Genomic DNA, 17,463 nt, shown 5'->3' with positions numbered 1-17,463 from the left:
ACTAACACTGGCAAAATTAAACAGAAAATGGAATTTAATAATCTAGGTTTTTAAAAAAATAAGTTCTCCTCCAAACCTGCATAATTAACTGAAACATTTAAAACTCTTTACGCCTGATCTAATGGTCTGTTTCAACATTTTGACATTTTCACCATAATGTAGTCTGATTATGGTTTTTATTCATCCAGAAGTTAACTTCTTACAACTGACTTCTAATCTAAAAAATCAAGTTTGGGGCGCCTAGGTGCCTCATTCGTTAAGCGTCTGCCTTCAGCTCAGGTCATGATCCCAGGGTCCTGGGATCGAGCCCCACATCGGGCTCCCTGCTCATGGGAAGCCTGCTTCTCCCTCTCCCACTCCCCCTGCTTGTGTTCCCTCTCTCGCTGTGTCTCTCTCTGTCAAATAAATAAATAAAATCTTTTAAAAAAATAAAATAAAATAAAAAATCAAGTTTAACCCACTTGAATGAACACTGAAATTAAGTTCAAATCAAAAATAGAACTACGAACCTAAATGTCCACTGACAGATGAATACACAAGGATGTGATGTGTGTACACACACACACACACACACACACACACACACACACATATACACACAATGGAATATTACTCAGCCATGAAAAAGAATGAGAGCTTGCCATTTGTGACAACATGGATGGACCTAGAGAGTATTATGCTAAGTGAAATAAGTCAGACAGAACGACAAATACCATAATTTCACTTATATGTGGAATATAAAAAACAAACAAAAAGCATAAAAAGACCATAAATACAGAGACTTGGTTGTTGCCAGAAGGGAAGGGGTTTGGGGGATGGGTGAAGGAAAGTGGGAGATACAGGCTTCCAATTATGGAATGAATAAGTCACAGGGATGAAAGGTACAGCATAGAGAATATAGTCAATGGTATTGTAATAGTGTTTTATGGTGACAAACAATGGCTACCACACTTGTAAGCACAGCATAAAGTACAGAGTTGTCAATTCACTATGTTGTACACCTGAAACAAATGTAACACTGTGTGTCAACTATACTTTAATTTTAAAAATACATAATTTTTTAAAAAAGGAAATAGACATATCTCATAATAAATACTGTATTTCTCTAGGCTATATTATTCATTGTCATTAAATGTTCAATAGATTAGATATAAAGTAAAAAGGACTAGAGAAGATGTTTCTGTACCAGTAAATTTTATTCTAGTCGACTTTTATTGGAAATACAAAGTTTATTTGTACTTCTTCATTCACCAAATACTTATTGAAAATGTACCATGTGCAAGGCACTATACAGCAGTTCTCTATCCTTGTGGCCCCAATCCTTGACAAATTTATATGCTAGTATAAGAAGCTGTCAATAACAGGTTGACTATCTATCAATATCCAAAATATGTGCCAAGGAAACATTAAACATACCAGGTTTTTTTTAATGCTTTTGTGGATCTGACAAAAGCTATAAATATTTTCCACAGATATATGCAAAAACACACTATAATACAAAAATATAAGGTCTTTATATTCCTGGCACAGAGATCCTAAAACCCTTGGAATTTCCTAAGTGACAGGAGTGTCCTGTTCATTACAATCAGCCCCTTGAATCACATCTGTTTATGCTAATGAGGCAACTCAGGATGGGGACTGGTCACTAGAAAGGCCAAGGATGGGAACTCTCCACCCCATTCCTAGGTCTACAAGAAGAGGAAGGTTGAAGACCCGGTTATAAAAACTCACGAACAAGCAAGGTTTGATGTTTGACGTGCTTCTGGGTTGGTGAACTTATCAAGATGCTGGGAGGGTGGTGTACCCAAAGATGTAATGGAAGCTCTGTGTCCCCCAACCTCCCATATCTTGCCCTACAGATCTTTTCCATCCATTTGGCTGTTCCTGAATTGTGTCGTTATGATAAACTGGTAAATATTAAGTCAAGTGTTTTCACAAGTTCTGTGAGCCATCCTAGCAAATTATCAAACCCAAGGAGCAGGTCTTGAATAGCCAATTTAGAGCCAGTCAATCAGAAGTAGAGGTGGCCCACGACTCGCACTTGGCTTCTGAAGTGGAAGCAGTCAATGGGACTGAGCCCCTTAACTTGCACAGTCTGCACTAACTCTGAATAGTGTCAGAATTGAATTGAATTGTAGGATACCCAGTTGGTGTCAACAGAACTAGAGAATTGATTGGTGTCAAAAAACACCCCACACACATACACACAAAACTTTGCACGTAACCTAAAATGCAGGGTTGGGGCACCTGGGTGGCTTAGTCAGTTGAGTGGCCGACTCTTGATTTTGGCTGGCTCTTGATTTTAGCTCAGGTCATGATCTCAGGATCCTGGGATCAAGCCCTGTGTCAGGCTCTGCACTCAGCGGGGAGTCTACTTCAGGGTTCTCTCTCTCCCTCTGCCCCTCCGCCTGCTCACTCACTCAATCGTGCATGCTCTCTCTCTCTCTCTCTCTCTCAATAAATAAATAAATAAATCTTTTTTTTAAATGCAGGATTTTCACTTGAAACCTATTAATGGTTCCCCACAAACCCGAAATTAAAAACTTCTGATTCACATATACTGTGCAAGCTAACACATCCATCTCAACCTCAGTATCACCTATATACACACTGATACCTTCTCAGTCCTGTGTCTCCACTCCTCCTCTAAGCTCCATATCCACATAGCCAATGGTCTACCAGATACATCTCTGTCCAAATGCCCCAAAGATGCCTCCAATTCATAAAGTCCAAAACTAAGCTCATATTCCTCAGGGACTTGTTTTTCTCCTTTTATTCCTCACCTTAACGCAGAGCACCACCATTTGCCCAAAACAGAAAAAGGGACACTGTTTCTCCTCCTCAATCTGACTCTCCACCTATTTATCCCATCTAACCTATCTCCCAAATACTGCCGTCCCCTTCCCTCTATTTCTATTGCCATTGCCCAGATTCAGGGCTTCATTTATTCACTTATTTAATAAACCCTTATATAGGACTTGCTCTGTGCCAGGCAATAATTTAAGCCCTTTAAAAATATTAACTCATTTAATCCTCATAACAACCCTATGAAGTTTTTTAACTTCAATTCACAGATGAAAAAATTGAGAATACCAACAAGATGTTCTCTAGTAAAAGTTTTGAAATTTAAGATGCTCTTAAATGTAAGCAAAAGAAGACTTCTTGCATTAGGCGTAACTAACAATTCTACAACTTTATTAGAGAAAAGCATCACCTAGAAGGCAGCCAAAATGCTATTTTAATATACATAAGTCAAGACAAAGTATCAAACTTTGCCAAGTACTCAAAAAAAGAAAAAAATGCATTTTTAGAGTCCTTTACCTGTACCAAGAAGTTTCCAACTTGGTTGGTTATAAATCTATTAATAGACTTAGAGATGAAAAAAATTTTTTTTGGCAATAAACACTCCTAAACCCACAGAGAAGTAAGCTTTCATAACGACCTTTAGCTTTAAAAGGTCAAAGTACAAAAGCTGCTATATATTTACTTTGAAGTATAACCAAAAACCTCTAATTACTTATTTCCACTGCTGATGAGCTCAACCAAGAAACAAGTTATATTTGTCCATCAAAAATGCAAAAAGAAAGCAAATTATGTCACTCTACTCACTAATCTTTGGAGGATATAGGATTTTATGCAAAATAAGTACTGCAGTGCTCTGTAGTTGCCAAAATAGTATATGTTGACTTTACTTCTCTACTCTGAAAGTAACAAAGAAATATAAATATCTGATTAATATTTTTCAACCCCCCGCCAAATCCACAAGCAGAAATTGATTATCATCACCAAATGCACAAAATCTGTCCAAATGTAAGAATCTTTTATCCTGAAAAACACTAAAATACAAAATTACATATCTGACTAATATACATAGCAATTTAACTGGTAGCAGCACAGCAGAAACAAATTATGAAATAAAGTACTTAAAACTACAATAAGGCCTTACACTTTGAAAGCAAAGTTAGTTGTTGGGATGCTTTCCCCTGAGATCAGGAAAAAGACACAACCACTCCCATCACTTCTATTCAACCCTGTGGAGGTTCCAGCAAAAGCATTTAAGCAAAAAAATGAGATAAAAGGCACCTAGATTGGACAGGATGAAGCAAAACTATCTCGATTTACAGACGAAATGATCTTATATAGAAAAAATCCTAAGGAATCCACTAAAAAACTATCAGAACTACTAAATGAGTTCAGCAAGGTTGCAGGATACAAGATCAATATACTTGTCAACTGTATTTCCTCATTCTTGAAATGAACAATCCAAAATTGAAATTAAGAAAATTATTTCATTTACAGTATCAAAAAGAAAAAAAATACTTAGAAATAAACTTAATAAAAAGTTTATTAAATAATACACTTAATAAAAAGTGTAAAACCCATACTCTGAAAACTATAAACTTAATAAAAAGTTTATTAAATAATACACTTAATAAAAAGTGTAAAACCCATACTCTGAAAACTATAAACATTGTTTAAAGAAATTGAAGGGCGCCTGGGTGGCTCAGTCAGTTGAGCGACTGCCTTCGGTTCAGGTCATGATCCTGGAGTCCCGGGATCGAGTCCCGCATCGGGCTCCCCGCTTGGCGGGGAGTCTACCTCTCCCTCTGACCCTCTTCCCTCTCGTGCTCTCCATCTCTCATTCTCTCTCTCTCAAATAAATAAATAAAATCTTTAAAAAAAAAAAGAAAGAAATTGAAGACCTAAACAAATGGAAAGATAGCCCATGTTCATGGATCAGAAGACCTTTTACCGTTAAGATGGCAATACTTCCCAAAATGATCTACAGATTCAACATGATCACTATCAAAATCCCCGCGGGCTTCTTGGCTGATTCTAAAATTCATGTGGAAATTCAAGGGCCCTAGAATACAAAACAATCTTGAAAAATAACAAAGCTGAATGACTAATACTTCCTGATTTCAAAACTTAGCACAAACAAGGGGGGGGAGACACCTTACCACAAAACTACAGTAATAAAGACAATGTGTTACTGGCATTAAGATACACAGGGGAAATAGATCAGAGAATCCAAAAAAAAAAAAAAAAAACCCTCACACTTACAGTCAATTGATTTTTGACAAGAGAAACAAGATAATATAATGGGAAAAGACCAGTCTACAAATGGTGCAGGAACAACTGAATATCCACATGCAAAAGAATAAATTTGAACCCCTACTTCATACCCTATACAAAAATTAACTCAAAATGTTTCAAAGTTAAATGTAAGAGGTAAAACTCTTAGACAGGCGTAAGTCTTCGTGACCTTGGATTAGGCAATGATTTCTTAGATGTAACACCAAAAGCTCTGAGGAAGTGATGATTGAAGCTTGAATGATGAGAAAAAGGTAGATATGCAAGGAAGGATCTGAACAAGGAGAGAAAACAGCAAGAACAACAGCTGGGTCAGAACCGTTCAGCATAACATACTCAAAAGACAGAAAGAGAGGTAGGTAGGGGCCTTAGAGGACAACTACTAGCATATATATGGCAAAAGCTACATTTTAATGGGGTGACAGCACTACTCCAGGGGGAGCATTCACATAGTAAACTACAATATGAAAGGGTATCATCCCTAGAATGGGGCATGAAGCAGCTCAGATGTATTTAGACTTGACAGCTCTTCAAACAGGGCTATCCTCTAGGTCTCATGTGCATTTAATTCAGCCTTATGCATATTTTCAATAAATTATACCAGCCAATGAATTATATATGCTGACTTCTTTAAAATGGCTGCTCAGGTTTTATTCACATTTTGAGCAGGGACACCTGGGTGGCTCAGTCAGTTAAGCATCTGCCTTTGGCTCAGGTCATGATCCCAGGGTCCTGGGATCGAGCCCCACATTGAGCTCCCTGCTCATCTGGGAGCCTGCTTCTCCCTCTGCCTGACGCTCTTCCTGCTTGTGCTCTCTCTGACAAATAAATAAATAAAATCTTATAAATAAATTAATTAATTAATTAATTCTCATAGCAACCCAAACTGTTTACATGGCTTCTTTTTTAATCTTTTTATTTTTAATTTTGTTTCAATTCCTTTAATAGACATTATGCTCACATGGTTCAAAATTCAAGAGTAAAAAGTCTCCCTCCCATCCTGCCTCTCGGACATTTATTTCCCATCTTTGGAGGCAACAAATGTTATCAGTTAGTTCCTTGTGTATCCTTCCAGACTTCAAGCAAATATGTATATATTCTTTTTGCTCTTTCTCTACATAAAGTGAAACACACTTTACATACTGTTTCAAACCTTTGTTTTTCACTGAATTATCTTGACGTTTGCTTTATAACAAGATATAAACTTTTCTCTTTTTTCATAACCTGCAGAGTATTCCATTTTGTAGATACACATTTATTCCTTTATTAATAACTTCAATTAGAAAATATTTGAGAGGTGCGCCTGGGTGGCTCAATCGTTAAGCATCTGCCTTCAGCTCAGGTCATGATCCCAGGATCCTGGGATTGAGCCCCACATCGGGCCCCGCATCAGGAAGCCTGCCTCCCTCTTCCACTCCCCCTGCTTGTGTTCCCTCTCTCGCTGTGTCTCTCTGTCAAATAAATAGAATCTTTAAAAAAAAAAAAATTTGAAAAAATGTAGCTCCCAAGGCAAAAGTTGTTAACATCTACAGAAGGGCCTCAGAAGATGTGCAAAATCCTCCTACATGCTGGGGATATGCCCATTTCTGTGGGCAGAAAATTTGCATACCACTCATCACATTATAACTGACCCAAAGAACGACTGTACTACAATATAACTTGTGCACAGATGTTCAATAAACCTATACTGAACAGGGAGGCCTGGGTGACTCAGTCGGTTAAGCGTCTGCCTTCAGCTCAGGTCATGATCCTGGGGTCCTGGGATAGACTCCTGCATCAGGCTCCCTGCTCAGCGGCGAGCCTGCTTCTCCCTCTGCCTCTGCTGCTCCCCCTGTTTGTGCTCTCTCTCTCCCTCTCTCTCTCTGTCAAATAAAGTCTTTAAAAAAAAAAAACCTATGCTGAACAGAATTTTAATCTGCGGTTTTGCTGAATTTTGTACTAGAGACAAAAGGACCAAATTAAATACCAATATAATCAAAAATTCTTATCTACATTATAGAACCTTTTCCCTTTAACAAACAGCAAAACTGACCCATCTGACTCCTACTTCTTTTCCAAGAAGGGCTTTATTTTTCATCTGCATTGTAAACAAGAGTACCAAGATAGAAAAGAACCAAAATTTAAAGTCTCTAATCAAAAGTTGCCTATACAAGATATTTTTCACAACTGACATCAGGGGCATCTCCAATGCCCCTTAAACTAACATTCCACAGAGTCCTTCCTAAGAAAATTAGATCACTGGTAGTCACATAGTAGTACAATACCTCCACGTGCCAGGTTCCACAATAGAAGCTTTACCTATATTATCCTGTTTAATCCTGAAGACAATCACTTAAGGCAGCTATATTTCGCCTCTTTTAACAGTTAAGGAAAACACAGGCTTAAAAAAGTTAAAGTTAAGCTATTTATTTAAACCAAATAAAACCCACCACCACATAACCACTAAATGTCAGAGCAAGACTAAATCATCGCCTCACTCTTACCTTCAATACTCCAAACCTCATCAACTTTCCACAATACGATAGTGCCTTAAATCCCCACAAAATGTAATTATCATTTTAGGGCAGTATAACGAACGTAGTGGTCAGAATTCTAGTTCAACCATTCATTAGTTGTATGACAAACTGTTTTAACTCTAAAAGCCTCCTTTACCATCTGTAAAACTAGGCTGCTGTGAGGTTTAAATGAGAAAAGGTATATAAAACCAACAGCTCACATACTGGTATTTGGTACAAGGTGGCTATTATTTTATCCTTCTTTGAGAAGAAACACAAAGGGCTGCAAGGTTTCCCAATTTGGCATAAAAATTTTCCCTGCAGAATGCTGGCATTGTGACAGATAAGCTAAAAAAAAAAAAAAAAGCTAAAAAATTGTGTCTGATTATGAAGTAGATTCTGGCTTAATGGAACATCATAAATTGTCCTTTAAATAAATATTTCAAACACATACCTGTATCTATTGCCACACAAGCCTGAAGGTCTGTTTTGATGGCTGCATAATCACTTCACAATTTACATGCTTTATGCAGAATCATACAGAGGTGGTTTTTTTTAAAGATTTTTAACATCAGGTGATAAGCGATGACAGCTGTCAAATATATTACATCTGTTTTTACCTCCTGTGTTTTTTTTTCCTGGTAAACCGTGTTATCCCTTTAACTTCTATGAACTCCTTTAAACAAAATAAAGCATCCTCCCTATACCCTCGGTCCCAAAACGGTTGTGATGAGCTTTTCATGGCGCTATTAATGACGAAAGTTGAAGGCCTAAAACAACTTACTCATAAGAAAGGAAAGTTTGTTACGTTTTTCTCCGCCTTGAATCAAAGCTTGAAATCAATGCTTTAGGCAGGACGCAAACAGAGGTTTGGGGCAACTCCAAACAGGAAAACAACTTTATCACTAAGCCCCCAAATCACCTTCTTTACTCCCTTCCTTCCTCCCTTCCCCCAAGAGCGAAAAAAAAGTGAAACTGCGGCGGAGCACCAAAAGCCCTGCGCGCAGCCTGCCGCCGAGAGCTGAAACCCCGTGGTCCAAGGAAACCCGTACGACCAGTGCCCGATTTATGGCCCCTTCTGTGCCTTCGCTCCCCTTCGGAGCCCCGCACCGCCATCCTCCCCCACCCTCCATACCAAAAGTGCCCGGTCCACACCCAGCCTGCAAACTCTCCCAAGCCCCCGAGCCGCACAGCCTCCCCCAGGGGCTCACCATCGCAGCCCACAGACTAAGGCGCGGGCGGGCAGGCCTGTCGGCTGGGGAATCCGTTACCGGGACTCGAGATCCATTCGCGCCAACAACTTCTCCCGCGAAGTGGAAGGAGGTGGGAGCCGCGGCGCCCGGTGATGACGTCAGAAGGCGCGCGGCTTCACTTCGGCCCCGGCCGGAGGCAGGAGGTGCGACGTCGGCCCAGGTGACGCCCCGTAGGCCTGCTGGCCTCTGCCATCGCGAGGAGCCACGGGAGCGTGGCCCGCGCGCAGGTTTGCGCCCGGGGTTTTTGGTGGGGGCGCTCGAGTGGTGGTTCCGAGGTTAATCTCCCGAGGCGGGCAAACCGGGTTCCTCGCGGTAACACGCATGGAGGGGTGCACTGCCCTGCACTAGCTTTCAAGTGTTCTGACCACCACCCGCGGGGGAAATACGCATTTCAGATGTAGGTTTCACATCTTACATTTATCTTTTTTTCACATATTACATTTAAATATCTATTGTTTAACAAGAGTTTCACCAAAGAGCAGTTACCCTGATTTTTTTTTTTTCTGTTTGACCCACCGAATTGGATTTTTTGCCTCCTAAATGAAGACCCACAGTTTGAAAACCAGGCTACTAAAGGACAATTTTATGTTGTGTAATTCCAGAGCAGAAAAGATTCTGGTAAAATTATCTAGTCATCAACACCCACTCTATTTTATCAGTGAAAAATATAAGGCCCAAACAAGCTGAGGGGTCCAGGCTAGGAATCTAGGCCTCTAAATTCCCAAAGCTGCTCTAAGTTCCTCAGAGCCGTGGTGTGTGTGAAGCCAAGTCATAAACAAGGCGTATCCCTAGAGAGAAACAATGACCCCAGTAGATAAGCTACTGAATTGTGGAACACAATTGCATACAATTTTAAGAGAAAACATGAGACCCTAAGGAGTTTAGTGGGGAGAGCAGTATCTCCAGCTTTGGTCCTAGACTTTCAGAAGCTTACCCACCCACCCTCCCCTTTTTAGGTCCTGCGTTTTATCACACCAATATCTCTACAATGAAAGATAGCAAAGCCTTCTGGAATACAACAAAGGCAAAGCATGGAGAGCTTGTGTTTATTAAATGCCCAATGCAATATGTGCCAGGCATGCAGATATGGACTATCCTGGTTCAGCTCATCTAATACCCACAGTGACACTGGCTACTATTATTATCCCTAATTTACAAAGGAATAAACGATTATTCATGAACAGGGCCTCATTGCATTGGACCTCCTGCAACCAGTATGGTAGGGTTCCCAGCTCCACCACATGCTAATTGAGTGACCATGGGCAAGTTACGAAGCCTCAGTTTCCTCAACGTTAAAATAATAATAGTAGTACTTCATAGGGTTGTTATAGAACGTTATTCCTGGCACACAAGATAATAATTTAAGTCCACTATTGCACGTTCTGCGTGGAGCACTGGGTATTATGCACAAACAATGAATCATGGAACACTACATTAAAAACTAATGATGTAATGTATGATGATTAACATAACAATAAAAAATTAAAAAAAATAATTTAAGTCCACTATTATTATTATTATTCAAGGCTGGGTATCATCAAGGGAGATAATTCTAAAAATGAACTTATGTACTCCATAATTTCGCTTAGGGAAATATTTGATAGGGGAGGAGGGGAGTCATTAAAACCTTTGAAAAATCAATAAAAACTATGAACCTACTCTCCAGAATAATGTACACAGCAGACACATCACATAATTTTTGCTTATAATCTCAGAGGATCTAAACCAATTTCCAACATTCATGGTGTTGTAAATAAGTAAATAAGATGTATATTCAAAGTTCTCCATATCTTTTATATTATGTTACTTTTAACTTCTGTATTTTTCTTTTAGCGTTTGTGGAGTCTTCCTTGAATTTAGGTGAGCCTTAAGTCAGAAGCCTGTAACTTCCAGGAAGATACTGAACTGAATTTGTTGGACTGTTTTCCTGAGGAACATTTACTTGGAAATATTCTATCTCAGAAATGTACCAGATTAAAAATGGCTGCGTATGTTTTGATACTCCTCCCCTCATCTGAGCTAGCCTGTGTCTAATTTGACAGTTCCAGACATAAACTTTAAGCGGACTGGCAACTCCTAGCTTGCTCTATTGGACCCCTGAGGTGCCATGTAAAGCAAGAGAAGGGGCCAGCTGAACCCAGGCTTACAGTCATCTCCACCAGATACCAGGCTTGTCAGTGAAGCCATCTTGAACCCACCATACCAGCTGCTGGCAAAATTCTACTAGTCTACTCAATGAACCCAATCAACACTTTAGCACAGAAAAATCACCTAGTCAAGGCCTGCCTAAATTCTCTGACAGTAGTGTAAGCATAATAAAATGATTGTTCTTTTAAGGTAGTACGTTTTGGGGTAGTTTGTTGTGAAGTGATAAATAACCAGAACAGAACCCAGAGTGTAACCAAAAATAAGCATGAACAGAATATTCATGCTTATTTTCTCCACTGTGGTGGTTTTTACTGATGCATCATTCAACAATTATTTATTGACATTTACTGTGTGTCAGTACTTTTTTATGTGCTTGCTGGGAACCCATAGTAAATAAGACAGTCCCAGATTTCCTGAAGTTTATATCTTTGAGGAAAAGAGAAAAGTAAGTAGACAAAAATAAAGTCTGTACTTTCAGATAACAGTAAGTGCTACACAGAAAATAAAGCAGCCTAATGAGACAGAGGCTAGCTGAGGAGGAAGGTGTGGAAGTATTGCAAAAGGTGACCTAAGTAGGAGACATTGAGCTGGGACATGGATTTGAGAAGGGGCCAGCAAGTATAAAGGCCCTGATGTGATTACGAGTTAAACGTATCCAGGGAATAGCCAGAAAGCCAGTTTTATGAGTGGTACTGGAAGGGATAGGAGATTGATTTGGGCGGAGGTGAGGGGAGAGATCCTCCAGAGCCTTAGGTCCTAGCAAGAAGTTTAACTTTTATTCTAAGTGTAATGGGAAGGCTTTGTAAGATTTTAAACCCTTGAGATTGCTATGATCCCACCATTCTTTTTTTTATTATTATTATGTTCAGTTAGCCAACATATAGTATCACCCTTACACTTGGTATTTTTTGACCAAAAAGAAAAAAAAAGACTACTATGTGTTTTATGGCAAAATATGATACCCATTTGTTTTCCATGGCAGAGAAATCTGAAGAGTGCTAAAAACATTACCAAATATGATTTGTTTTACTTGTCTATAGGGGAACAACTGTCTCTTATTAAATTAGTTTCTCCATAATAACTGCATCTGGATTTTAACCCTTACTGGGCACTACTCGATTATAGTATCTAGTTTGAGTTTGTTCCAGGCAAAAGACCAGCCTATGTGCACCTTCCATCTCTGTGGCTTCTCTTTGACAATGAGAATAAAATGATAATAACTACTTCCATGTCTCAGTATTAATTGAAAGACTGCAATAATGCCTCTTCAGGAAATTGAGGATACACAAAAAACATAACACACTAGGGCTGCTGATTTTTAGGTAGTATTTCAGAGAGACATAGAAAAGTCATTTATTGGTGATGTAAAACATTAGCTAACCAAGATTCTTGGCATGTTTTCTTAAAAGTATTTTCATCAAGTTTTTCCTCATGCTCTCCTTAGTTATTAGTTCAGTTCTTTGTGTAAATATTTCACAAACCAGCTGATGAATAAATAAGACTATTAATTCATTGTAAAGTGACATTGGTAACATAATACAGCAATTGGATAAGCACTGCAGTTTCCAGGATTAAGGGCATCTATTGAAAGCCTAAAATATTTTTAAGTACTTTTTAAAAATTTTTTTATTGATTTATTTGAGATAAAGAGAGAACACAGCAGAGAGAGAGGGGCAGAGGAAGAAGGAGAAGCAGACTCCATGGTGAGCAGGGAGCCTGATGCAGGGCTTGATCCCAGGACCCCAAGATCATGACCTGAGCTGAAGGCAAATGCCCAACTAAGCCATTCAGGCACCCCTTAAATATTTTTAATAATGATTTGAGACCTAACACAAAGAAGACACATTTTTAAGGGATGTATTATATATTGGATCTGATTATCTGATGCTCACTGGCCTTGTTCATTCTTAAAAGAAAGGGCTTCAGGGAAAACTTTGTCAACAAAGCGAATTTTGTGAAAATCAAGGATCTCTTTCCCTCCCCCACATAGGGGTATATCACTGGTGAAAGTATTGTTTCCATTCAACGAAGAACCCTTTACCACAAAAGTTAGAATATTGACATTAACATCTTTATTGGTATGTTTCTAAACTTGTAAGTAGATTATATATATAATAATTGACTCTTTCGGTAACATATAAATCATTGTCCTCCTGAAATGACTAAAAACTGTATATTAGTTAGAAAGTACCTGACTGAATTTTGGTCATCCTTTATAATCTAACCACTGCCACATGTAAGTGGAAAACAACTGTTCAATGTAAATTCTCAGTGTTAATGCCACTGCCTTAGTTAACTTATCCATGTGATAGAAATAGCTCTTCACTTGGAGTCTCTTTAAAATCCTTTCCAGGAGCACAATTATTACATTGTCTTTCACATAGATTTTTATAAGTCAACAGAAATCAATCGAATTTTCACTGTGCAACAACAAATGTGACTTTCTGCCCTCTGGATAAATATTAGCATGTCCTGCTTTGTCAAGGTTTATTGGAACATATTCCTTATAGGAAACATTCCACTAGGTAGCTTATCCCTTTCTGTGTTTATGATGACTGCGGATTCAGCCCCATGATGTTGACCTTGTAAGCCATTTATGAGCATAATCATTAAGTCATAATCTGTCACCATGATAGTGCATATATTCTAATTTAGGAAATTGAGGCACTATGTCATTTATCTTAATTCTTGGATGATATCCCAATTAGCCTTCTTAATCTGATTATGCTTTAGTAATTGAAATTATTATAAACTTGCCTGATGATTTTTATAAATTATTATAATAAAAATTTTCTCCCAAGTATATCAATATCTTCACTTAAATTAAAAGAACCATTTGCATTTAAAATACCAAACTTAACAAAAAGTATATAACTTTACTGGTGATATACACACTTGGTTATATACATACTGTATCTCAAGTTGTGGATTCATTTCCTAAAATATTCATTGGCAATTTTAAGAGTGTTTATAGATAGAGCAACAAGAATGCCAACAGCATTTTGTAGTGATAAAAGATTTTATGATTAGGATAATCTTTCATTCTCCAAACACTTTAACTCAAAGTAATTCCAGAATTTTTGTTTTTGTTGCTTTATAGAAATAATATGAAGCATAGCAAATAAAGGAAACTACCATCAGTTATTTGAAAATTGCTGCTATAGTAAGAATGACCACATACCTGTAAATTGTAGACCTTTAAGACTCTTGAGAATCTGAGCTTCCATAATATATACCCAGAACCCTCATTCATATTCCAACAATGTTTGCAATAAAAATGTTTTTAACTTCCGTGGAAATCTCACAGGTCATCTTTTTTGACATGCAATTTAAATAGTATTGAATATAGTCACTGTTTATACAGAGTAGTGTATATGAGAAGTAAAAAAAATAATCTTGTAAATAAACATGAGTCAGAATAGGGAATTCCAATAAACTCGCATCTTCCATAAAATATACAGCAAAAATCTTTCTCAGATAAAGTCTAATTCATTGCCACAAAAAGGATATAAGCAGTACTTTTTAACATATCCATTTAAACTGCTAGCTACAGGGTGCCTGGGTGGCTCAGTTGGTTGGGCATCAGCCTTCACCTGGGGTCATGATCCCGGAGTCCCAGGATCAAGTCCCGGGATTGAGCCCCACATTGGGCTCCCTGCTCAGGAGTCTGCTTCTCCCTCTGCCCCTCACCTCACTCATGCGCGCGCTCTCTCTCTCACAAATAAATAAATAAACCTTTAAACTGCTAGCTGCTATAGAGAGAGTTAATCTTGCTTTAAGACAAATGAGGTCAAGTGCTTTGGACTCAACATTTAAAATATACCTGGTTTGATGCCTTTATATAAATATTATCATTAGCTCTAGAATGGTGTTAAGCACTGTAATTGGTAAAGTAAATACAGCAGATCACTAATACCCAGGATTCCTTAGACATTTTCTATAAAATGTTTCTTTTAGTTTGAGTGGGATTTGCAAAACTTAATATTACTATATGTTGAAGATCACTACTATAAAAAAGAATCACTACTATAGTTGAATTTCACCACTTTTCCCTTCTTCCACCATGTGGCATAATCTAAATCTGATCATGAGAGCACATCAGACAAACCATAATTGAGAAACATTCTACAAAAGAACTGACCAGGATTCATCAACAGTGTCAAGGTCATGAAAGACAAGGGAAGATTGAGGAACTGTCACAGATTGGAGAGGACTAAAAATACATATTAACTAAATGCAATGTGGGATCCTGGACAGAAAAAGGACATTAGAAGGAAAATGAGTAAAATTTGAATAAGGTCCATACTCAGTAAATAGTAGCATAGAAGAGTATCCTGGTTTTGATCATTGTAAATGATTATGTAAGTTAACATGAAGCAAAATGGAAGTCAATCAGAGAAAGACAATTATCATATGATCTCAGTCATATGTGGAATTTAAGAAACAAAACAGAAGATCATAGGGGAAGGGAGGAAAAAATAAAACAAGATGAAATCAGAGAGGGAGACAAACCATAAGACACTCTTAGTCATAGGAAATAAACTGAGGATTGCTGGAGGGGAAAGGGGTGGAGGGATGGGGTAACTGGGTGATGGAGATTAAGGAGGGCATGTGATGCAAGGAGCACTGGGTATTATATAAGACTGATGAATCACAGGCTTGTACCTCTGAAATTAATAATACATTATATGTTAATTAATTGAATTTAAATAAAAAAGAAAAGATTATTTATTTTGGAAAGAGAGAGAGAGCATGCGGGGGGGGGGAAGGGGCAGAGGGCGAGAGAGAGAATCTCAAGCAAATTTCCCAAGTGTGGAGCCAATGTGGGGATCCATCTCACAACCCCAAGGTCACGACCCAAGCAAAATCAAGAGTCAGACATTTAACCACCTGAGCAACCCAGGTGCCCCTCTCTAGAAGTATTTCTTGATGAAATACTTTCTTCACTTGGTTTCAAAGACATCTGTAGTCTTCCAGGTTTCTTCCTTCTTCAACATCCACCCCTAGGACTATTGTGTTCATTGCTCCTGATTTTCTTGTCTTCTTAACACTTGATTGTCCTAGAGCCCATTTCTCTACTCACTACCTGGTGACTTCAACCAATCTCATAGCTTTATATACTATCTGAATACTGACACTTCCAAATTTCTATCAACTGCTGATTTTTCCTATAAACCTCCGAGTTATGTATCCATTTTCCAACTTCACATCTCCATTTGGCTGTCTAATAGATATATGGAAGTTAGTATGTCCAAAATTAAATTCTTGACCCTCCCTCACAAACCTGCATCTCAACTAATAGCACCTCCATCCTTCTATCTGCTCAGGCCAAAAATTTTGAAGGAATTTTTGACTCTCTCTCTCTTGCTCGCTCACTCTCAAGCTCTCTACATTCTATCTATCCTCCCCCTCAAGCCCCCCACCACCACACACACATTCAAACCATCAGCAAATTCTGTTGGCCCCACCTTCAAAATCCAACCAGACCCCAACAAATCTCATTACATCTACCACTACCAGACAGGTCTAAGCTACCATCATGTCACCCCTGGTTATCATCTCCTGACTGAGCGCCCTGATTCTGCTTTTGTTCCACCTACAGAACAGTCTGAACACAGCATCCAGAGAGATTCTTTTCAAATGTGGTTAGAGTGTGTCGCTCTCAGCTAAAAATTTGCAGTGCTCCTCTTCTTGGTAAGAGTATAAAACAAGGGCACCTGGGTGGTTCAGTCGGTTAAGCGTCTGCCTTCAGCTCAGGTCATGATCCCAGGGTCCTGGAATCGAGTCCCAGATCCTGCTTCTTGCTCAGCGGGGAATCTGCTTCTCCCTCTACCCCTCCTCTCTGCTCTCTCTCATCCTCTCTCAAATAAATAAACAAAATCTTTAAAAAAAAAAGTATAAAACAAATTCCTCCCCATCCCCCTGCACCACCTGGTCCCATTACCTCTGTACTTACTTCCTCCTACTCACAACGGTTCCACTCCAGCCACAGCTCTTCATTATTTTTGGAAGATCCCAGACATGATTCTGTTTCAAGGACTCTTCACTCACTACTCATTATGTACCTAGAGTGCTCTTCCCCCGATAGCCGTATGGATCATCCCTCACCACTGCGAAACCTGTACTCATAATCAAAGATAACTAAGCACCAGCACCACAAGTGAGGGGCAGGTCAGCAGAAACAACATAAAGCAGATTGAAATTCCAGATAATTAGCAATTCAAAATAGAGAACAGCTGTGTGTGGAGTATTTACCGACATAATCACAACCAGTAACATCGTGTGTGTTAGACTTCAGCATAGGAAACAGAAATCCTTCTGGAAGTTTTTTCAGAAAAGGGTTTTGTTGATGTTGTTTTAACAGGGAATTAATTTGGTACTTAGTATGTTGGAGGGGCATGAGCCGAAGGCTGAAGAGATGAAGCCAGACACCGTAACTAGACTTTTGGCTTTAAGGTCACACTTGGAAACTG

The 17,463-nt window shown here is 38.7% G+C and overlaps 1 protein-coding gene across 1 annotated transcript in view; it reads right to left on the bottom strand.

Moving 5' to 3' along the window:
- The window catches only part of RFC1 (replication factor C subunit 1), a 90,257-nt gene extending 73,006 nt beyond the window's left edge, over positions 1-17,251 (bottom strand). Inside the window, exons 1-3 of the mRNA XM_028126604.2 lie at positions 17,246-17,251; positions 12,883-13,025; positions 8,801-9,098 (exon numbers count right to left, since the gene is read on the bottom strand). Coding sequence (XP_027982405.2) covers positions 8,801-9,098; positions 12,883-13,025; positions 17,246-17,251 — 447 coding nt within the window. The remainder of the gene's footprint in view (positions 1-8,800; positions 9,099-12,882; positions 13,026-17,245) is intronic.
- Positions 17,252-17,463: the final 212 nt, after the last annotated feature.

The sequence above is a fragment of the Eumetopias jubatus genome, unplaced genomic scaffold, assembly GCF_037043125.1.
Source record: "Eumetopias jubatus isolate StellerSeaLion01/CBP00866 unplaced genomic scaffold, mEumJub1_p1.0 scaffold_2, whole genome shotgun sequence".
Classification (NCBI taxonomy): domain Eukaryota; kingdom Metazoa; phylum Chordata; class Mammalia; order Carnivora; family Otariidae; genus Eumetopias; species Eumetopias jubatus.
The sequence above is the reverse complement of the archived record's forward strand: the minus strand, read 5'-3'. Positions and strand labels throughout refer to the sequence as shown.